The following is a 23,261-nucleotide window of genomic DNA, read 5'->3' as shown; positions in this document are numbered from 1 at the left end:
CTTCCTGTGTCTTCTGCTGTGCTTTATCCATGTGCGTCTTTTTTTCAGAGCTCATCCAGTAAACTTCTTTTGAGCATCTATCGTGTGCCAGCACAGGAGAATGGCAGGTGTGGCCCCTACCATCAAGTAGGGCGTGTCCCCTTTATGGCCCTGGGTGTTGACCTTCAGAAACAGTGGGCACACTCCCTGTCCTAGAGGTACCCCCTTGTAGTTGGAGAGAACCAAGTAAAGAAAGAATGATAAGATAGCTGATGTAAAGGGGAGTGTTGGAACTGTTGTGGAACACAGAAAGAGGAGCAGCTAAGAGCTTCGAGGCAAGAGGGCGCTCCAGGCAGAGGAAACAGCACAGGCAAAGGCATAGAGGGTAAAAGTGAATCCTTATACCTAGGCCCCAACCTGCGTCTCCAGACTCCTCATTCTGTGCTCCAGTCACTTCCAGCAATTCCCTCCCAGCTTCTCAAACTCAGCTCTGTACATTTATTCTTTCTTTTACTCACCCTTACATTCCTCTTTCTTCCTCCCTGCAAACTTCTACTCATCCTTCAAAGCCCAGTCACACATCACCCATTCTGTGATGTCCTTCTTGACATTCCCACTGTACCTTGGGAGAGGCTGTTCCTCCCTCCCCTGTCCTGCCACCTGCTTTGATCTTACCTTAGTTATCACACTTGTCCCAGTTGCATTGTAGAATTTTTAATTTAATTTTTCTGATGCCGTTTGTTTATCTTTTGCCTTTATTCTCATCCTAATTGACAAATTCCTTGAAGTCAGGGGCAGTGTATCAGTTAGGATTCGGTTTGGGTGTGCATGATAGAAAAGCCAAGCTAATCCAGATGTGGTTCTAGCTGGTATGGCAGCTCCATGATCATCAGGGACCTCAACTCCTTCCAAATTACTGCTTCACCTTCCTCATTTTGAGCCTCTTCCTCATGGTCCCAAGAAGGCTGCTTAAGCTCTATTCATCCTGTCAACATTCCAGCCAGCTGGAAGGATGAAGAGCCAAAGAAAAGAACACATCCTCCCTTTAGGGTTGCTTTCTGGAAGTTGCAAACTACGTTTTCATTTCCATTTCATTGGAACTTAGTCACATGGTCATACATGTCAGCCACAAAGGAGCCTGGGAAATGTAGTCTCTATTCCAGGCAGCCATGTTTTCAGTTAAATAACAGAAGTCAATTTCTAAATAGAAGAGAACTGATATTGGGAAACTGTTAGCATTTTCTGCCACAGTGAAAAACCGGGAGAGGTCAAGGATGATTCTTCTGAGCTCAGCAGGGCTGGCTGTGGGGTCGGTGTGTCACTCACCAAGAAATGGAAAACACAACAGCCGCTTTTAAATGAGCACTTCTTATATGTCAGGCTCTGTACTAGGTGTTTATCCCTATTTTAGAGGTGAGGAGTACTGAAGCTTCTTGAAGTGAAATATCTTGCCCAGCTAATTAGTGCAGAAGCAGGATGAGAGCAGAGGTTTGCTGATTTACAAAGCCTGGCTTCTTAACTGCTGCACTATTCTGCTACCCGAATGAGCTCCAAGCCTTCTGTGGACCAGCATTGCTGAAATGAGGAGGAAAGTGGAGAGGGTGAGGCCACCGGGAGCCTCGTTTCCTGGTAGTATCTCTTCAAATCCTCCAGTTCCTCTTGCCTCCCCTTCCTGGCTGTCAACAGAAATTCCTGCCCGTCGACCCCCTTTTTTTTTTTTTTTTTTTTTTTCGGTACGCTGGGCCCCCTCTGTTGTGGCCTCTCCCGTTGTGGAGCACAGGCTTCGGACGCGCAGGCTCAGCGGCCATGGCTCACAGGCCCAGCCGCTCCGCGGCATGTGGGATCCTCCCGGACCGGGGCACGAACTCCTGTCCCCTGCATCGGCAGGCGGACTCCCAACCACTGCGCCACCAGGGAAGCCCCTGTCGACCCCTTTTATCTAAAACCAACAATTACCACTGAGAAAGCAGGAGTATTTCTGATTTGGAGCCAGAGCCACCTCTTCTTGGATACCTCCCGTGATGGGCTGCTTCGTATCTCTCAAAGGCAATTCATTGCACTGTTAGATAACACCTATTTTTAGAAACTCCTTCCTTACTTTGAGCTGAAAGCTGTTTTCTTTGGCATATTCTTCAGTTAGATCAGTGATTCTCACCTACGGATCATTTTGCTTCCCAGTGGATATCTGGAAATGTCTAGAGATATTTTTGGTTGTCATGTCTGGGAATCGGGGGAGGGTGCTGCTGGCGTCTGTTGAGTAGAAGCCAGGGATGCTGCTAAACATTCCAACCATGCACAGGACACCCCTTCACAGCAGAGAATTATCCAGCTCAAAATGTCAGTAGTTAGACTAGTTTTGAATCTTGGCTTCACCAACCACTTCTAGCTGTGTGACCTTGAGTAAGTTGCTTCACCCCTCTGAGCCTGAGCTCACTGTTTCCTCCTCTGTACCTTGGGATCATCAGAAGACCTCCCTATGGGCTTGTGGTGGGCACTTGATAACCGATATCTGAAAAGCCCAGGGCTTGACTTACCATCTTAGCTGCCACAGGCGTCGCTCCCAGGCTGTGGATGGACTGTTGGCTACCTTTGTTTATTTGCTGGCACATGGACCTGATTGGATTAGACTTGTAATCACTTTAGTAAAAATTCCACTGCAGCTAATTTTTTCTTTTTTTTTTTGAATAAGCATGGTCTTTTTTTCTTTTTGGCTGCACCGGGTCTTAGTTGAGGCACGCAGGATCTTCGTTGCAGCATGTGGGATCTTTAGTTGCGGCGTGCAGTCTCTTAGTTGCGGCATGCAGGATCTAGTTCCCTGACCAGGGCTCGAACCCGGGCCACCTGTATTGGGAGCTCAGAGTCTTAACCACTAGACCACGAGGGAAGTCCCCTGGTTTTAGAATGGAGCCACTGCCTTAACTCAAAAATGATGGCTTGCTTGTGTACGTGAGCCTCTTAGAGAGAAAGGATTCATTTCTGCTTGTCACCAAGTTGTCATCACGGGGGGTTAGCAGAGCTCTCCCACCCCATTGTCTCAACTGAGGCTGCCAACAGCCCCGGGAGGGAGGTGTTACAATTTTCCCTACTTTACAGGTGAGGAAATTGGAGATCTGGCTGTTTTCCTAGGCTCCACACAACCCGTCGAGTGGCAGAGCCAGCTGAGAACTCTCTCTTCCAGGGCCCGCTCCTTGAGGGACATGGTACTAGAAGGACCCCTTGGTGCCCTGGTTCTTTCTTCTCAAAATGCCCTGTCCCAAGTATCTCCTTAGGTTCAGTTCTCTCTCCCCAGGGCACATCCTCTCTGTAGGCTCGACCTTGACCCCAGAGAGGACACCTCAGAGCCCGATGGGCTCTGGGCAGCCCAAGGGGAGTGTGGCATCCTGTGCAGCATGGGGTGAAATGAGAATCTGTGTCCTCAGATACCTTCCACCCTCTGCTGGAGTGCCTGGCATCCCTCTGGCATTTAGAGAGGGAAAACTGTTCACGGATCGTTCCAAGGAATGCAGATCCCCAAGGGAGAGGAAAGCACCTTACATTAGCTGTGTCACAGAGTGGAGCCTTTGCAGTGTCTGGGTGAGAAAAGAGAGATCAGAATGGCAGTCACACGAGTCCTGCACTCAGGAGGGCCCCACGCTTGGTTCAATGTTCCGCTGCCTCCGTCTTGAAATGATTAATAATTTTTTAGTTTGTTATTTTGCACTGGGCCCCGCAAATTATGCAGCGGGTCCTGAGTGGGACATGCAGGAGATGCAGATGTGGCCGCCCCTGCTGCCCTCTTGGCCTCCCTCCCAGTGGGACGCGCCAGGCCCCCAGCAGCAGTTCCACATGCTGCTCTAGCAACGTGGGTGCTGCACTTGCCTTTCTAGGAATCTTTCTTCTGAATTGCGTGGTTTCAGAGAACAAAAGTGGGTTTTCTTGCTCGTAAAACAGATCACTGAGCTGAAAAGGAACCTTTCACCAGTAAATATCTGTTGAATGAATAAGTTCTGAGCTGAGATATTTCAGAGCACTCTGCCTCTCGTTCACTTATTTATTCACTTAACAAATATTTCTTGATCTTTTTCCTGCTTTTAGGTTTATGCAAAATAACATGCCGAAGCTATGAAGGAGAAAATGTGATAAAGAATGGGAGCTTATAGTGATAGTTAAGTGAGGAAGATAAACTTATGCTGTATTAATTTTCTCCAATATTTTACATTTTTTTTTTTTTTTTTTTTTTTTTTGCGCTGTGCGGGCCTCTCACCGTTGTGGCCTCTCCTGCTGTGGAGCACAGGCTCCGGATGCGCAGGCTCTATGGCCATGGCTCACGGGCCCAGCCGCTCCGCGGCAATGTGGGATCTTCCTGGACCGGGGCACGAACCCGTGTCCCCTGCATCGGCAGGCGGACTCTCAACCACTGCGCCACCAGGGAAGCCCCATTTTATCTTTTTTTAAATTGAAATATAGTTGATTTATAATGTTTTGTTAGTTTCTAGTGTATGGCAAAGTGATCCAGTTATACATATAAATACATATTCTTTTCCATTATCGTTTATTATAGGATAGTGAATATCGTTCCCTGTGCTATACAGTAGGACCTTGTTGTTTATCTATTATATATTCTCCCACATTTTATTATGAAAAGTATCAATGACATAGAAAAGTTAGAAGCATTGTATAGTGAACACCCATATATCTACCACCCAGGTAGATATAAATTAACATTTTGCTCTTTTTGCTTTATCATATATCTATTCATTTATCCATTTTTCTAACCAATCATCCATCCAACTTACTTTTTGATTAATTTCAAGTAAGTTGCAGACAGCACTAGACTTCACCCCTAAACAATTAATTTCACACTAATTTTCATTTCAGTGATCTCAGTTCAATCAAGAAAACTTTTGTTTTTAATCAAAAAGGAAAATAATACATAGATTTTTATATAAAAACAAATCATTTTCTGTCAAATAGAATTGTGGAATGATAAATAGTATATATGCACAATGAAAAAAATTATTTGTTTTCCTCTGTGTGTATGAGGCAAAGAGAAAAAAGAGAAATAAGAAAAGAGAGGAATTTCCTCAAGGTGATGAGGAAAGAGAGAAATCAGACAGTCCTGTGGAAGTGGGAGGTGAGAGCTACCTGGGGAATGACGAGCTGGGAGCATTTTCGGGAAGTGCTTCCTGCTTCCTCGCAACCAAAATAAAAAATAAAAATCCCTGAGACCATACGGCCCTAGCCTTCTTTCCTCCTTCCCGAGGTGACTGTGGACAGTTCCAAGCAATTGGACTTGGGCAGGGCTGAAGGGGAAGCTGTAAGGTATTGGGTGTTGGCTTTAGGAGTGGAGAAAGGTACAGGCTGAAGCTACAGATTCAGGGGTTGTCCTGACAGAGGTAATGGCTGGGGTGGAGTTGGGTGAGTGGATGAGACCCCTGAGGCTGACAGCAGGAAGTGATGGGAGCAGAGGGTAGGACCGTGTCACAGGAAGAGAAGGTGATGCTGCTGAAGCAGTCCGAGGAGGCACACTAGGAGGAGTTGGACGGCTACCCTGGCTGTGGCCGCGCAGAGCTTGGAAGAACACCTAACGCGAGCCTCTGAAACGGAGACCTGGAAGTCTTAGCGATCACCTCCCCGCCTCTCACGTATGCCACGGGAGAAGATGCAGGCTGAGAGATCACTCAGAAAATTAGTGATGGAGCTGGAGCAAAATCCGTGCTATCCATGTGGTGCTTTTCCAACAAAGTAACTCAAAGGGTTCCTTCCACAAGGATCAAATGCCTTGGGGTCTTGCTTTTTTTCTTTTTTAGTTGAAGTATATTATATTTGTTATGGGTAAAAGTCACAGGCATACAACATGGTGATTCAATATTTTTATAGGTTATTTATCGTTATTATAAAATATTGGTATATTCCCTGTGTTGTACAATATATCCTCGTAGCTTATTTATTTTATACACAGTAGTTTGTACCTCTTAATCCCCTACCCCTATTTTGTCTCTTCCCCCTTCCCCCTCCTCACTGGTAACCACTAGTTCTCTCTATCCGTGCATCTTCATTTTTAAAATTATATTCACTAGTTTGTTTTATTTTCTAGATTCCACATATAAGTGATATCATACAGTATTTGTCTTTCTCTGTCTGACTTACTTCACTAAGCGTAATGCCCTCTAAGTCCATCCATGTTGTTGCAAATGGCAAAATTTCATTCTTTTATATGGCTGAGTAATATTCCATTATATATATATATATATATATATATATATATATATATATATATACACATGCCACAATCTTCTTTATCCATTCATCTGTTGATGGTCACTTAGGTTGCTTCCATATCTTGGCAATTGTAAATAATGCTGCTGTGAACATTGGGGTACATTTTTCTTTTTGAGTCAGTGTTTTTGTCTTTTTCAGATACATACCCAGGTGTGGAATTGCTGGGTCATATGGTAGTTCTATTTTTAGTTTTTTAAGGAACCTCCGTACTGTTCTCCATAATGGTTGCACCAATTTACATTCCCACCAACAGTGTACAAGAGTTCCCGTTTCTCCACATCCTCACCAACATTTGTTATTTGTGGGGGTTTTTTTTTGATGGTAACCATTCTGATAGGTGTGAAGTGATCTCTCATTGTGGTTTTGACTTGCATTTCCCTGATGATTAGTGATGTTGAGCATCTTTTCATGTGTTTGTTGGCCAGCTGCATGTCCTCTTTGGAAATGTCTATTCAGGTCTTCTACCCATTTTTTAATCAGATTCTTCGTTTTTAAAATTTATTTATTTATTTTTGACTGCCTTGGGTCTTCGTTGCTGCACACAGGCTTTCTCTAGCTGTGGCGAGCAGGGGATACTCTTCGGTGCAGTGCACGGGCTTCTCATTGCGGTGGCTTCTCTTGTTGCAGAGCATGGGCTCTAGGCGTGCGGGCTCAGTAGTTGTGCCGCGCAGGCTCAGTAGTTGTGGTTCACGGGCTCTAGAGCGCAGGCTCAGTAGTTGTGGAGCACAGGCTTAGTTGCTCTGCGGCATGTGGGATCTTCCTGGACCTGGGCTCGAACCCGTGTCCCCTGCATTGGCAGGTGGATTCTTAACCACTGAGCCACCAGGGAAGCCCTCTTTGGTTTTTTGATGTTGAGTTGTATGAGCTAATTATATATATTGGATATTAACCCCTTATCAGTCATATCATTTGCAAATATTTTCTCCCATTCAGTAGGTTGTCTTTTCATTTTGTTGATGGTTCCCTTTACTGTGCAAAAGCTTTTAAGTTTAATTAGGTCCATTTGCTTATTTGGGGTCTTGCCTTTTTTTTTTTTTTTTTTTTTGCGGTACGTGGGCCTCTCACCGTTGTGGCCTCTCCCGTTGTGGAGCACAGGCTCCGGACGCGCAGGCTCAGCGGCCATGGCTCACGGGCCCCGCCACTCCGCGGCATGTGGGATCTTCCCGGACCGGGGCACGAACCCACGTCCCCTGCATCGGCAGGCGGACTCTCAACCACTGCGCCACCAGGGAAGCCCTGGGGTCTTGCTTTTTATCTTTAAAAAATCATAAGAATTTGGCCTTCTACTCAAGAATTTATCTGGCTTTGTCCTAATGTAAAAATAATGTTTTTGCTAGAGTATTTCTCAGTTTTCTTTAAACTCATACCACTTTTTGATTAATATAAAAATCTAACAATGCCTTGTGGAAGTTTTAATACCTACTTCGACCTCCCTCCCCAATTGAGGGTCACCTATAGCAGGATCCAGTCTGTTTTCAGTATAGTCCTACTAGCAAAGGTTTTGTTACATATGACTTTGCATATTTTATGTAATGAAAAAAGATTTCAAATATAAAAGTGAAATAATGAATATGCTTTCTCAAATAACATAAGCCTCTTCCCATTTGAGAACCATTCATCTAAGGAGACTTTCTAGATTTATTTCATGCTTTGTGTGTCCTGGTAGCCTCTTCTGTATTGGTTAGGAGTGCTTTTAGATGCAAGTAAAAACTCCCACAACAGTGACTTAAGCAAAAAAGACATTTAATTATTTCCGATAATAACCAGCCTTAAGGAAGATGATTCCAGGGTCAGTTCAGCAGCTCAGTAATAACAGGTCTCTGGGCTGGCGTCTCAGTACTGCTTCCCTGATGGCCCCAAGATGACTGTCATAGCCCCGTGCATCACTTCCTGTCACAAAGAAGAGGGCAAGTGGGAAACACCCTTTTACTTGTTTTGCTCATTTGTCAGTGAGGAAGAACTTTCCAGAACCGCATCTCTGCCATGAGACTTCCCCATCTACTTCCTTGGCTTCTAGGAGTTGTGTTTCAAACCCACTCCTAGACCAGCCACTGGCAAAGAGGAACGAGGGGGCATATGCAGCTGAGACCAGCCGTGATGCAGCCCCTCTCCCAGGACGTGTGCAACATGGGACTTGTACAAACCTCCATTTGTTTTTGCTCACCCCTCTCCTCACTAGAATGTGAGCTCCTTGAGGACAGAGGTTTGTGTTTTGTTCACTGCTCTATTCCCAGTACCTAGAACAATGCCCAGGAATGCAGTAAATGGTCATCAGGTGAAGGAAGGGAGGAAGGAATGGCTGAAGAAGCAGGGGCTGTAGGCTGTAGGTAGCCAGCAGTCCATCAGCCCCGACGGTATACAGCCTAGCTTGATCACTGTGATAGCACTGATGACTCTGCTGATCACCGGGGCTCTGACCTGAATCCTTGTGTCTTTCCTCCCAGGGAGTGAGCCATAGCTGGAGGCTACTCTTGTGCCAATGACCCTTCCCAATTCCTCCAGCGTCTTGGAAGACAAGATGTGTGAGGGGAACAAGACCACCACGCCCAACCCCCAAATGATGCCCCTGGTGGTGGTCCTGAGTGCCATCTCCTTGGTCACAGTGGGACTCAACCTGCTGGTCCTGTATGCTGTGCACAGCGAGCGGAAGCTACACACGGTGGGGAACCTGTACATTGTCAGCCTGTCGGTGGCCGATCTGATTGTGGGGGCCGTCGTCATGCCCGTGAACATCCTCTACCTCCTCATGTCCAGGTGGTCCCTGGGACGCCCGCTCTGCCTCTTTTGGCTTTCCATGGACTATGTGGCCAGCACAGCGTCCATTTTCAGCGTCTTCATCTTGTGCGTCGATCGCTACCGCTCTGTGCAGCAGCCCCTCAGATACCTGAGGTATCGTACCAAGACCCGAGCGTCGGCCACCATCTTGGCAGCCTGGTTTCTCTCCTTCCTGTGGGTTATTCCCATTCTGGGCTGGCAGCGCTTCATGTCGAAGACCTCAGGGCACCGGGAGGACAAGTGCGAGACGGACTTCTACAATGTCACCTGGTTCAAGGTCATGACTGCCATCATCAACTTCTACCTGCCCACCTCGCTCATGCTCTGGTTCTACGCTAAGATCTACAAGGCTGTACAGCAGCACCGTCAGCAGCGGGAGCTCATCAACGGATCCCTCCCGTCCTTCTCTGAAGACAAGCTGAAGCCAGAGGACCTCAGGGTGGGCGCTAAGAAACCAGGGAAGGAGTCTCCCGGGGAAGTTCTGAAAAGGAAGCCGAAAGATGCCGGTGGTGGACCTGTCTTGAAGTCAGCGTCCCAAGACCCAAAGGAGATAAAGTCTCCAGGTGTCTTCAGCCAGGAGAAGGATGGAGGACTGGACAAATTCCATTGCTCCCCACTTAACATCGTGCAGACGCAGATGGAGGCAGATGGGGGTGGCCGGGAGTACGGAGCCATCAGCCAGAGCCAGAGCCAGCTCGAGATGGGCGAGCAGGGCCTGAACATGCATGGGGCCAAGGAGATACTAGAGGATCAGATCCTAGGTGACAGCCAGTCCTTCTCCCGGACAGACTCAGACACCGCCCCAGAGTTGGCACGAGGGGAAGCCAAATCGAACAGTGAGTCTAGCACAGGCCTGGATTATATCAAGTTCACCTGGAAGAGGCTTTGCTCACATTCAAGACAGTACGTGTCTGTGTTGCACGTGAACCGAGAACGGAAGGCCGCCAAACAATTGGGTTTTATCATGGTGGCCTTCATCGTTTGCTGGATTCCTTACTTCATCTTCTTCATGGTCATTGCCTTCTGCGAGAGCTGCTGTAACCAACATGTGCACATGTTCACCATCTGGCTGGGCTACATCAACTCCACGTTGAACCCCCTCATCTACCCCTTGTGCAACGAGAACTTCAAGAAGGCGTTCAAGAAAATCCTGCACATTCGTTCCTAAGGGAGGCTACAAGGGCATGCAACTAAGTGACGCTTACGATGTCCCTGAAGGAAATAGAGGAGGAAGCCTGTGCATTGCCAGACACCTGGGCTTTCTGGAACCAAAAGAACAGCCTTAGGGGCTGGGTAGTTTGGAAAGATCATAGGCACCGTTGGAAGAAGAGCAGATGGCGGTGGTCAGCAGAGAGACTGTACCCTGAGAGCAGAATACTTCCAAGAGAATCCGATCTGGTTGGGCTCTCCTGCTCCTCGGGAAATGTGGGCGCCTCAGACGCACATTGTAATTCAAGCTTTCAGACTCGAATTAATGGGCAACCGAAGGGACAGGGGGGTAGAGTTTCCAGTAGAGAAGTAGGCAGAACTCTGGAGCCTTCCTGGAATGGAGCTATACGACTGTGCAGAGACCTTATATTGATACACACAGACAGATGCTGTCCGCTGCCAGGGGTCACCTTGAGAGGCAGGACAGCTATTCCCCTGTGACTGCTACTTCTCAGAACACCTCTCCTCTGAGCCTCTTTTACAGCCTTCTCCAGACCCAGTGTTTGAACCACCTTGGAAATTCTGCCTCATTATTTCTCACTCATGCACATCTTAGAGTTGAGAGGAAATTGTGCAGTCTGCACATCCATCATTTTCAAACCCAAATTCCTTTTTTGCTATACAAAAAAGGCTAAATGCTGCCCTCAAAGAGAAAAGAATATTTTTTAAATGGTTGTTCATTAAAAACCAAAAAGGGGAGTGTGGGGAGAAGAAAGCCATATTTCTTGAGGGCTGTGCCAGGTTGATGTCATTTAAGCCCCATGACACCCCACAACGGGAGGGTGGTATTGCTGGAGAAGCAGATTGAAGTGCAGCAAGATGAAATAAGGTGGCTGAGATCACACAGCTAGTTATAGGAGAGCTAGAGTGAACACCCTGTGGTTTCAGCTCATCGTAACACATTTTCTACTAAAGGCAAAAATTTGTTCTATTCAGCACAGGTGCACACACACACACACACACACACGCACACGCAATTCCTGAGAGTGGTGGCAATTCTCAAGAGTATATTGAGGGCTTCCCTGGTGGCACAGTGGTTAAGAATCCGCCTGCCAACACAGGGGACATGGGTTCGAGCCCTGGTCAGGGAAGATCCCACGTGCCGCGGAGCAACTAAGCCTGTGCACCACAACTACTGAAGCCCTCACGCCTAGAGCCTGTGCTCTGCAACGAGAGAAGCCACCGTAATGAGAAGTCTGCGCACTGCAACGAAGAGTAGGCCCCGCTCACTGCAACTAGAGAAAGCCTGCATGCAGCAATGAGGACCCAACACGGCCAAAAATAAATAAATAAGTAAATTTATTTTTTATAAAAAGGGGGGTGCTTCTCTGGTGGCTCAGTGGTTGAGAGTCCACCTGCCGATGCAGGGGACACGGGTTCGTGCCCCAGTCCCGGGAAGATCCCACATGCCACGGAGCGGCTGGGCCCGTGAGCCATGGCCGCTGAGCCTGCGCGTCCGGAGCATGTGCTCCGCAGCAGGAGAGGCCACAACAGTGAGAGGCCCACGTACCGCAAACAAACAAACAAAAAAAGGGTATATTGAGACCAGGAAGAGCTGACATAGAAGATGTTTGTGGCCACAGAGGTGATGCTTTTGAAGGGACGGTGTGCATTTTCATCTGTGAGTTTTGCTGTTGATCCAAGAAAAGTCATCGTGTTCTTTTAGGCACACCTCTTAAGTCAAAACTAGCAAAGGCATGGGAACACGCAGATTTACTTGGTGTTTATGTTGCAATCTGGTTGTGTTTTATATTTTAAAACTCAATGCTAAACTGTAATATATGTAGCTAGTGGGAGTGCCTGTACAAGCTGGTAATTTATGTCTTATGTTCCTGTTTGCATGATCTGTTAAAATGAGAGATTTTTTACCTACCTAAAATATGATCTTTGAAACTATACTGTTACAAGTTTGATTGATTTAATACTACCTTTCTGAGTCTCTTGGACTGAGAAGATGCATTGAAATGTAATGTCAAATGTTATAAGATCTGATACAAGGTTTCTCTTTGGTTTTGTAAGGACATATACATTCACATTTGTAAACATCTTTAGAAAAGGACTGACTTTTTATAACGAGCTTCACTCTCTACTTTGCATCTCCCAAAGTTCTTCTCCCTCAAAACTGGGGGAGTTAAGGAGACTTTTATCCTGGTTTAGGTTATCCTGCAGATGGTCTGTTTCCAGGTCAGAAACCAGGAAGAGTTGCTTCCCAGGACCCCTCAGGACCAAGGAGCACTTTTAAGTCTTTTTCAGGACTACCCCACGCAGACTAATGGCTAAGTGCCTGTTATTGATGTTGATGAACAGATGAGGCAACTAGTGAAGAGGAGTGGTTATGAGCCCTGACTTTGGGTCAAGGAGACTTGGATTTGAATCTGACAAGAACAAAGAATGGTCACTATAAATTGCCGGAGCATAATAAACAAGGTCCATGGATTAGTGTGTACAGTGTTCACGGTGCTTGCAGAGTGAATGGTACCCAGTGGGACTCAAGGAGTTTCAAAATATACTGAGCGTATCCTTTTGTGCTTTACCACTGTAATCTAATCTCTACAACACCTCGTGGGGCAGATTTCTGTGTTTTTACAAGTAGGCAAGCCAAAGCACAGAGGGATTCGTAAGGACCAGGTCCAAGATCTGATTGTGGGATGGGCTTCCTCTCCACGGTATCAGCCTGCTCGTCCTACGCCTGTCTGTATGCTTGAATTAATTCTTAAATTCATGCAAGGCAAGGGACTATGGTGCAGACGTCACTCAGCCCTAGCCCACTCAGGAAAGAATCAGTGGCTGATGGCTTACACAAAATCCAGTTGAAACCAGGCTCTCTGCCTAAAATATGAAAGTAAATACCTTCTTGGAAAAGGCTGTCAGAGACCTTGATTTTAGATTAAAACTTGCAGAGTCAGAAGCCCCTTTGGGTTTCTTTTTATGGCCTTAAAGCTGGTGAGCTTAAAGCCAATTCCTCCACTGACCAATTTGTCAAATTGACCAAATGTTGGCTTCTTTCTAACTATTTACAAGGTTTACCACAATGCATCTTGGGTGAGGTTTTTAAGAGAAGTTTTCTGCAATTGTTGTGAAGTTAGAGTAACAGATTTTTGTTTTTCTTCACAGCCACATATTGAAGAAGGTTCAATATGCTTTGTCCCCAGATCACTGCTGTTGCAGGGAGAGACCGAGTTGCAGAGAGGGGAGAAATAGAGGTGAATAGACTCCAGGTGACAGAGGGGAAAACAAGGGGTAGAAATCAGAGGAAACTAGGGGAGGCAGGGCTGTTACCGAGTCCGAGCTCCTATCGCTCCTGCGTGAGAGGCCAGTAAATCCAGAGACGAGCTGTGGGAGCTGGGAATGGTGACTTCATCTGGGAAGCCAGCGGACCAGAAAGAAGGGGGACTAGTGTCCCAAAGAGCCATCTTCCCGAGTTAGAATTCTGGCTTATTTTATACTAAAAGCAGAGGGGATAAAGTCCTTGTTCCGGCCAGACTCCAGAGGGCGTGTGTTCATTTCTTCCTCCTGCAGCCATTCGCAGGTGGGCCTGACCAGGATGCTTCCTGTGAGCTAAACAAAAGTATTTTCACTTAACGCTCATTACCTGGGAGGCAGGGTTCCCAGAGATGGGCCATTGTGTATAATTTAAGCCTATAGGCAACATCCCTTTAGTGATTAATTTGTAATAGAATACAAAGGTTCTTCCCTGTTATGGGGTGGAGGGGGTCAGAGAGCAGGGGTCTAGGGGAAGAGATGGGGGACCCCAAGGAACAGAAGAGGGAGGAAGGGGGAAATGAAGTGTAGAGGGACAGAGATGGGGAGAGATTAAGGGGCAGAGAGATGGAGACATTTAGGGGAAGACAAAGTGAGAAACGGAGGAATGGGAAAGGAGACAGAAGGAGAAGTGAAAAGCAGGAGACAGAAAGAGCATAAACCGAGTGGCATGATATTAATACACTCAAGAAAAATCTACATTCAAGAATATATTCTTCATTAACGTGTTCATAAGTTAAGTATAGTCAAAGGAAAAATAAAGCCATCCTTAATTTTTGGTAAAGAGAAAATTCTTTCAAATGCCTCTCTGAAGGCAACATGAAAACCATCAACTACAACATCATATAAATCTATAAAAGTTTGCAAAGCCATTCCATGCAGTAGAAATCGCCATAAGCCTTAGACGTTGGTAAGTTAGTGTTTCGCGAAAAACTGGGTTTGCCTCTTGGTGCATATCGATCCGAAAGACACAACCAAGCCCAAGAGGGGGAGAAGGAAGTATTTATTCCTTGCAGCAAGTAAGGAGAACCCTGGAGATCTTTCCCAAAGCAGTGTCTCCCCAACAGCAAAATTGGGGAAGTTTTAAGCTAGGGGTACATGTATTTTCATGAAGGAGCATGGGCGTTGAATGAAGTCACAAGGTTCCTAAAAGGTCCACATCATCAGCCGTTAGGTTCCAGTTGATCTGGTGGTTGAGCACCTGAGGGTGGGGGCGAATTAAATTCTGCAAAACAGCTCAAGAAAGTGCTTCAGGCTAGTCTTCACCATTGGAACAGAAGTGGGAGTCTTTACAAATGATGTGTTATTTTTGCTGTTGTTGCTTCTCTTGCCTGATAACAGTTGTTTGTTCCTGCATTTTTTTTGTTGTTGTTGTTGCTCCTTAAAGACCATTAATTGCAGAGACCTGTTCAAAGATAAGCATTGTGGCCAGGCTTAGATCACAAAATGGCTTAGGCCAAAAATGGCTTCTCTTATGTCAAGAAAGCCAGGCCTGGGCTTCCCTGGTGGCGCAGTGGTTGAGAGTCTGCCTGCCGATGCAGGGGACACAGATTCGTGCCCCGGTCTGGGAAAATCCCACATGCCGTGGAGCGGCTGGGCCCGTGAGCCATGGCCGCTGAGCCTGCGCGTCCGGAGCCTGTGCTCCGCAATGTGAGAGGCCACAACAGTGACAGGCCCACGTACCACAAAAAAAAAAAAAAAAAAAGCCAGGCCTAGTTCTCTTTCTCTGGGGACCCCCTACCCTGTCTGCTTACATTAGCAAAATGTCCATTTAGAAAATCCATGAGTCTGCAGATTAGCCATTTGATAAATTGGTCATTTGGTTACTTGGCTGGCAGAAAATCGCTTGTCTCTCTTTTGAAGATGGGTCTTCTAAAAGGTAGATTCAAGTCTTAACAGCAGGGCGAAGAGGACGCTGGGCTCTCCTGGCTGTGACGCATTCTAAGTGCTGTAAAGAAACAATGCTGTTAAGATCTAATTTGCCAGCATATCATGCCACAATTTCTTGGGCTGTCAAAGTCTAGGTTGTGCAGTGGTTCCCATTGGGGTAGGGGTCCTCAACTGAGCTGCAAGACAAGTGATGAAGGTACATTGACCTGGATCTCTGTGGTCTTGAATAAGTGTCATGGGCCTCGTTGCCCTACTGTGTCTGAGAACATTCTCTGCCTTTTTATGGTTCCTGGTCTTGCATCTTTTTTGATGCTCTATCATCTTGGTGCCCCAGTGGTCTGTCTCCCCCATGCTGGGCAGCAAGAACAGATCTTCTGCTCTGAGCCTCACCCTAATTCCCTGCTAACATGGAGGCCACATTTGTGACCTAAGTGACCATCTACTTTGGATGCCCAGACCTCATCTAATAATTTTTTTTTTTAAGAAGATGTTGGGGGTAGGAGTTTATTAATTAATTAATTTATTTTTGCTGTGTTCGGTCTTCGTTTCTGTGCAAGGGCTTTCTCTAGTTGTGGCAAGCGGGAGCCACTCTTCATCGCGGTACGTGGGCCTCTCACTATCGCGGCCTCTCTTGTTGCGGAGCACAGGCTCCAGACGCACAGGCTCAGTAGTTGTGGCTCATGGGCCTAGTTGCTCCACGGCATGTGGGATCCTCCCAGACCAGGGCTCAAACCCGTGTCTTCTGCATTAACAGACAGATTCTCAACCACTGCGCCACCAGGGAAGCCCTCATCTAATAATTTAACACACACTTTTGAGCACTTCTTGGGCCAGTCCTTGGGGCCAGGCCATAGGAGACAGTGGAGGACATACAGACATGGCTTCCACCTCATGGACCTACTGCAGGGTTACAAGCGACAGGAACCAGCTTTGTGAATGGCTACTGGGGTGTTTTGTGGAATCCAGTAACACTTATTTTTTTCTTAACTGGTGGTGCAGTGCACACTTGGGTGAATATGTCTTTTCTGGTTTTTAAATTTATTTATTTATTTATTTACTTTTGGCTGCGTTGGGTCTTCGTTGCTGTGCATGGGCTTCCTCTAGTTGCGCTGAGCGGGAGCTACTCTTCGTTGTGGTGCACGGGCTTCTCATGGCAGTGGCTTCCCTTGTTGTGGAGCATGGGCTCTAGGAGCGCGGGCTCAGTAGTTGTGGCATGAGCGCTCAGTAGCTGTGGCTCGCGGGCTCTAGAGTGCAGGCTCAGTAGTTGTGGCGCACAGGCTTAGTTGCTCTGCAGCATGTGGGATCTTCCCAGACCAAGGCTCGAACCCATGTCCCCTGCATTGGCGGATTCTTAACTGAATCCAGTAACACTTCGGATGACCTCACCTCTGAAAGGCTTGAGCCAAGGCAGCCGCAGGAACCTCAACAACCAGAATCCAAGGAAGTTCCTGCTAGACTGCTGCCGTTGACCTATGTGACTTATTCCTGTTCCTACTCGCTGTGAGTATCAGTTCAAAAGTCCAAAGCTGAGGGTGAAGAATCATCTTATATCCACCTCTGATGCAATCAACTGTAAAGGGAGGTGGGGGCCAGTTGGCACATGTGGTACAAACATGGCTGGAGGACCAACAGTTCCCAGAGAAGCAGGAATCATTGTGAGCTGGGTGGAAACTGCAAAAAATGTATTCATTACAAGGATCTCGAAGTCCAGCAGAGGAAACCTTATAAAGAACTAACTTCAGCTCAGCCTCACAGGTGCTTAATCAAGTGAAACACAGCGGTAGGTGGATGTCAGGCATGCCTTCACCTAGGAGGTGACATCCCCACTGGTTTTTTTTTGGACCAAGTTTATTACATTCAATATATACAGTAAAATGCACCCATTTTAAATGTACCGTTCAATGAGTTTTCAGAAATGTGAACACCCATGTCATCCTGATCTCAATCAAGATATAGAACATTTCTATCACCTCAGAAAGTTTCTCATGGCACTTTGCAGACACTGCTCCCCTTTATACCCTAGGCAACCGCTGATCTGACTTGTTTCACTATAGATTAGTTTTGCTGATTCTAGAATTTCCGTATGTGGAATCATATTGTATGGATTCTTTTTCCTTCAACATTTTGTCTAAGATTCACCCACATTTCAAAACTGTGTTTTGAAGAGTAAGAGGAAGAGTGAGGATACTGCAGGGATGGAGATGTAAAAGAGCAGAGTGTGCTTTAAACACCAGAATTAGTTTAGTGTGACCCAAGCATGCGGTCCGAGGGGGCAGTGGCAGGAGAGGAGCCTGATAAAATGGAAAGAGTTGACAAAGTTGAATTCTACCTGAGCCCTGCACTCTTGAGAAACAGTGATGGTGAAGAAATCCCCCCACTCTTTTGTGCTCTGGAAATGGTTTACTGCAAAGAGACATCCATTCCCATAGGACCAACGTAAGATTTGCAAATGCTTCCCTTGTTTACCTGTGGCAAGGCTAGACACAGTCCTTCTGAATTCCCGTTCTTTACCTTATAAATGATTTGCTGAACTACTGGTCTCCACTGATCAGTCAGAACAAAATGCTGATCAACCAAAGTTTAAACTTCTCTCATTTCCCCAGGCTCCTTTTGACCCACCCTCAGCCTGAGCCAGCATATAACTGGCCTCAAGGTAAAACATTCTCCGATTTACTACTATCGGATCAAGCAAGCCACCCTTTCTCCCCATTTTCCACATCCAGTTCTCTCTAGCTTTCTTCAGTCTTCCTGAGAAGGAAGAACTCTTTTGCATAACCCTTGAGACACCTGCAGAGCTTTCGGCTGGAGTGGTCTCCCCATAGCTATAGTCTTGCCCCTTCCCCTCCCCCACCCTTTGCAGTAATCCTTCTGAATAAAGTTCTCCTTAATAAGTCTGGATTTGTTTTCTTATTTAGCAAACAGGCTTCTGTTAGAATCCTAGGCCAAAAGCTCTTAAACCTTCAACAAGCCACAACTTCTCCTAGCCTATGTTCTTTCATGTGTAAAATGGGGATAATATAACCTTTACCTTGTAGGACCTTTGTGACGACTGAAGATGGGAAACCATGAAAATAGGATAGTCAATATAGTAGTCAATAGAGTTATATCAGAGTCACAGCCTTACGTGTCAGATTAGGTTTATACCCACTATTGTCTCTTCCACACCTGTCCAATGCTTGGCACTTGGCTCAGTAAAGCATTTAGAATGAATACCTTTATCCCACTGAGAGTGGGCGGGGTGGGGTTTGAGAATAATACCTGGTTTAGAAAGAGCAGGTTGGTCACTGTGGACTTTCATCTGGCCTTTACGTATTAAAAAGGCCCGTCTCTCCACACCTGCCTCCCTAACGGTCCCTGTGATACATTTGATGCTGCCTCTCCTGGAAAACGGAAATGATAATTCCTGTCATCCTCTGAAATCACTAGAGAGAAGGAGGAGCACTTTTTTAACATCCTGAGGGGCATATACACATTCCCACATGTGATAGGAGAAAGTCTCTCCATCAGCTCTCACAAGGGGTCCTGGCCCACCTCCTGAGGCCCCGCCTTCCCCACGGCTCAAGTTCCTCCCACTCAGCTGGGTGCTAGGGGCTCCTTTACCCTGCTGGCTAGTGGCTCCGGGCGCGCATGTGCGCACTTCCCCCACACCACCCCCCCACCCCGGCTGGAGGGGGCGGGGCCACATTGCGTCATCGGGGCGCGCGCGGCGGACAGCGCCGTGGTTGCCGGAAGTTGGGTGGCGGTAAGTGAGCCGCGTTGGTGAGGGAGGAGTGGGGTCCTGCGCGGTCGGTTTTGGAGCCCTGGGTAGAAGGCGCGAGCTCGGCGGTGAGGGCGAGGGTCATGGCGGGTCTGAGGATCCTGGTCCTACCTCCTCGAGGGAGTCACTGACTCCGGCTCTCGGCTTCTGTCTCCGGTCACGTCCCCTCAGACTGGTTCAGCGCGGGTCTTCTGACTAAGAAGCTCCTGCTGATGAACGAATTCCGCCTGTCCCCTGGCAGCAAGTGCTCCGAATCTCCAGTGTTGGAACGCGGGAGACAGGCCGCCTGGGCTCTCCTCCTGGCTTTGCCGGTTTTGCTGTGTGACTGGCGCGTCTTTTCTGGCCAACTCCTCTCTGCTTATGTGACATGATTTTGAAAGCTTTTAAGGAGTTGAATACAGGGCTCTCATTCAACCACAGGGTTCTTTTTCTGTCCCCAGCCAGCTTCTCATAATAGAGAATAAGCGTAAACACTAATTGAGCTTCTGCTGTTTGCCTGGCTCTGCTCTGCAAGCTGGGAATACCAAAGTAAGCAAGGTACACATCCCTGTCTTCAAGGAGTTAATTTTTTTTTTTTTTTTAAGTCAAGGAGATAGAACAGCAGCACTATAGAATGAAGCTATTGTGGAATTTTGCTGGAGGAGGACTTAGGGTGCTTGTAAGGCCGAGGCATCAGTAGGCTTCTGTGAGGAGATGTTGCTTTATCCAAGTCCTACAGGATGAGCAGGTTTAGTCAGGTGAAGAGAGCTGGGAGCTGGGACCATATCGCAGACATTGGGAGTGGCATAAACAGAAGCCTATACAATGAATGACCTGCAAGTAGTTCACCCAAGTTGGAGTGTCCAGCTGTAAAAGAGGTGATTCTGGAAAGCCAGATCATGAAGGATCTTGTGGGCGATAGCATGTGAGGAACACAGGCTTTGGAAGCTGTAATACTTGTATGCCATTTCTGGCTTTGCCACTGAGCTAGTTTCGTGACCTTGGGCAAGTCACTTCCTTTCTTAGCTTCAGTTTCCTCAACTATAAAAAGGACAAGCAGGGAGTTTCCTGGTGGCGTAGCGGTTAGGATTATGAGCTTTCACTGCCGTGGCCCGGGTTCAATCCCTGGTCAGGAAACAGATCTCACAAGCCGTGTGGTGTTGCAAAAAACAAAACACAACAAAACAAAACCCCAAAACGAAACAACAGCAACAAAAAATAAAAAACAAAATAAGGGCAAACATTAACCTACCTCCTAGGGTTGCTGTGAGAAGCAAGTGAGATGATGTGTTACTCACGTGGCACTAGTAGATAGTACACAATAAGCTGTAGCAGTTACTATTGCCATGTTAAGAAGCTTTATTTGAAAATGTGGCTGTGAAGAGTGGAGTCCTGTGGAATTTTACACAGGGGTGTGACATGGTCTCATCTGTTTCAAATTACCCAGGCAGTGATGTGCTGATTACACTGGGTGGGGAAGGACCCACAGGGAGACCAGTCCGGCACTTTTGCCATGGTCCAGGTGACAGAGGAGGGAGGCCAGAACCAAGGCAGCGGCTATGGGGATGGAGAGGGGTGGGTGGATTTGAGAGACCAAGGAAGTGGGATTTGCGGGACTGGTAACTGATTGGATGATACCTCGAGAGTCAGGAGTCAGGATATTGGGGGTGGAGTGGGGAATGAATCCTCTTTGTGGAAATAAGTAATAAGTTTTTTGATCAGTGGTCCCTGATTGGTTATCCCTGACCTCAGAGATTTTATTTGGAAGTCAGAGTGGCCTCTGTCCTCCACTTTTACCCATGGAAGTAAGATTCACTAATGCCTTCCTGCTGTCTATCTCCAGATCCTCCTGGCTTTCTCTAGGGTAAGTAAAGCCCCACGGTGTGTTCAAGGGAGAGTGAATAGGTGCTGCTTTGTTGCCAGGCAGACAACGTGCATCTCCATGGTCTCGTTAGGCTGGGTGTCCACCTGGTCTCAGTCCAGCCGCAGAATGATCACCTCTGGGATTTTCACACCTTCTGCTTTCTGGTTACCGTCCTTTGAACTTGTTCCTGTGTGTCGGTCTCTTTGTGAGTGTGTGGCCTAGAAAGCAGGTCCTCTTTTCTCCAGGAGTCTGGCCATGCAGAGCAGGACTGTACTCTTCTTTCCATAACCCAAGGCCCCGTGTGACTCTTCTGGGCTTCATTGTAGACGCCTCACGCTCTTGACACTGTCACACTATCTGAGAGCCAGCCGGGCTCTCAGCACTGCCCACACGTCCCTCCTTGTCTCTCACGTCTTCATTCCTCTCCCGGCTTCCTACCTTGCCTTTGACTTCACTAAGTTGCAGCCATCAGTCAAGCCTCCTCAACTTCAGTCGTTACAAACTTTTCTCCAGCTGACCCTATTGCTTTGCCTTTTATTCTAATTCTGTGAAAAAATGGTGTTTATTCTAAGGTTACTTCCTTTGCATATGCTGAGATCCTGTCTCCTCCTTTTCCTCAGGACTTGGTTCCATCATTTGTCCCATTTCTTTCCTGTTTAACTTATCCCTCTAATTTAAATATCCTGTTTACTCTAATTTTCAAAAAAATCAAAACACCCTCCCATTAATCTCTGCTGTACCCTGTCACACCTCTTTTTCCCACCCACTTTTCTTGGACAAGGTGCCACCTCTACTTCCTGAAGTCATCATTCACTGAAATTCTACTTCTGCGTCACCCCTCCCCCAAAACTGCTGTCCTCAAAGTCATCAGGCCTTGGTGTTGCCAGAACCCCTGAACTCTTTTCCTTCCTTATTTTTTGCGTTCTCAGCACGTCTGACGTTGCCGATACTCCTTCACTTATAAAATCCACTCCTGCTTTGAACTCTCTCTCTGGCCGTTTCCCCTCAGTTTCCATTGTGGGCTCTTTTCCTCCTTTTGTCCTTTAAATGCTAGTTTTCTTCAAGGCCCTGCCTTCTACTCATTGCTCTTCTCAAGCACAGTGTGAGCTCTCATTTCTGTGCCAGTGACCACTGCTCTGGACCTTGAGTCCAGATCTCTCCTGAATGCCAGCCCTAAAACTCAGCGAGTCCGAAACTAAGCTCATCATCTTCTCTCCAAACCTGTGGTTCTCTCTCCATTCTTTACGCTCCCTCATTCACTTTCTGCATTTATTCATTCCAGTGAGTAAACATTATGAACCCTGGGAGTCATCTTGGACTTTTTCCTCTCATCCCATCCCTCCCTTCCTCCTTCCCAGCCTGGGCAGTCATCAGAGTTCTACAGGTTTCCTCCCTTGATATCTCCTGACATGTTTTCGCTTCCATTTCCTCTCCCACTGCCTTAGGCCCTTCTCACTTCCTGCCTGTATTCCTGCCCAGCCTCTGAGCTGGTTGCCCTGCCTCAGCAGTCTGGCCCTAACTGGTGCTGGAGTGCCCTTTCTAAAATACAGACCTTGGCTAAAATACAAATCAGTAGCTTTTCATGGAAGACCTTTCATGATTTGGCATTCACCTGCTTTTCTGGTGTGGTTTCTGGCTACTCTGCTACACGAACCTTTTCTTCTCGCCATACAGAACTCTTTGTGTTTTCTGAAACATATCATGCTATTTCCTTTGTTCATAGACTCAGTCACCAGCAGGTATATTTTGGGCACCTGTGAGGTGCTAGTAATGAGTCAGGTGCTGGGAAAACAGTGACGGATGGAGGACAATGAGAAACTGACACACTTCCTTTCTCAAAGAGCTTTTCTCCTAGTAGGGAGGACTGACATTCATCAGTATATATAAAATAACTGCACATGTGATGTGAAGCGGGAGGTAATGGTGCTCTTTGTGGGTAGAGTACAGGAGAACTGACCTAAGCAGGAGACGAGAGAGTCAGGGAAGGCTTCCCTCTACTGATGGTTGAGCTCAGATTTGATGGGAGAAGAGGCATTAAGTAGACGCTGGGCATGTGGATGGACAAGAACATTCTAAGCTTGTGCAGAGGCCATGGGGGTGTTTCTAGAATTGGAGACGTGGAACTGAGGCAGCTTCCTCCTTTTGCCTGGAGTGTCCCTACTCCCCACTGTAGGCTTCCTCATCCAGTGGGACTGGCTTGGGCTGGTGCTGCCGACCACTCCCCTCTCCCAACCATCCAAAGGACATTTGGAAGTGTGTGGAGCTGTTGTATTTTGTGACATGACC

At 47.1% G+C, this 23,261-nt stretch overlaps 2 protein-coding genes across 8 annotated transcripts in view; both read left to right on the top strand.

Moving 5' to 3' along the window:
* The first annotated feature begins 8,633 nt into the window (after positions 1 to 8,633).
* Positions 8,634 to 10,865, top strand: HRH1 (histamine receptor H1). The gene has a single exon (XM_027093904.1). It carries the CDS (start codon positions 8,720 to 8,722, stop codon positions 10,181 to 10,183), a length of 1,464 nt encoding a protein of 487 aa, XP_026949705.1. The 5' UTR covers positions 8,634 to 8,719; the 3' UTR covers positions 10,184 to 10,865.
* An 8,148-nt stretch (positions 10,866 to 19,013) lies between these two features.
* ATG7 (autophagy related 7) overlaps positions 19,014 to 23,261 on the top strand; it is a 237,546-nt gene continuing 233,298 nt past the window's right edge. For 6 of the 7 annotated variants that reach the window (XM_027093765.1, XM_027093768.1, XM_027093763.1 and 3 more), the window contains exon 1: positions 19,014 to 19,117. The gene's annotated coding sequence lies outside the window, so the exon portion shown is untranslated. The remainder of the gene's footprint in view (positions 19,118 to 23,261) is intronic. The other variant, XM_027093764.1, reaches the window with a different exon arrangement.

Source organism: Aethalodelphis obliquidens, unplaced genomic scaffold (assembly GCF_003676395.1).
Source record: "Aethalodelphis obliquidens isolate GAN/ISIS:26980383/991018 unplaced genomic scaffold, ASM367639v1 scaffold86, whole genome shotgun sequence".
NCBI classification, from domain to species: Eukaryota; Metazoa; Chordata; class Mammalia; order Artiodactyla; family Delphinidae; genus Aethalodelphis; species Aethalodelphis obliquidens.
The sequence above is the reverse complement of the archived record's forward strand: the minus strand, read 5'-3'. Positions and strand labels throughout refer to the sequence as shown.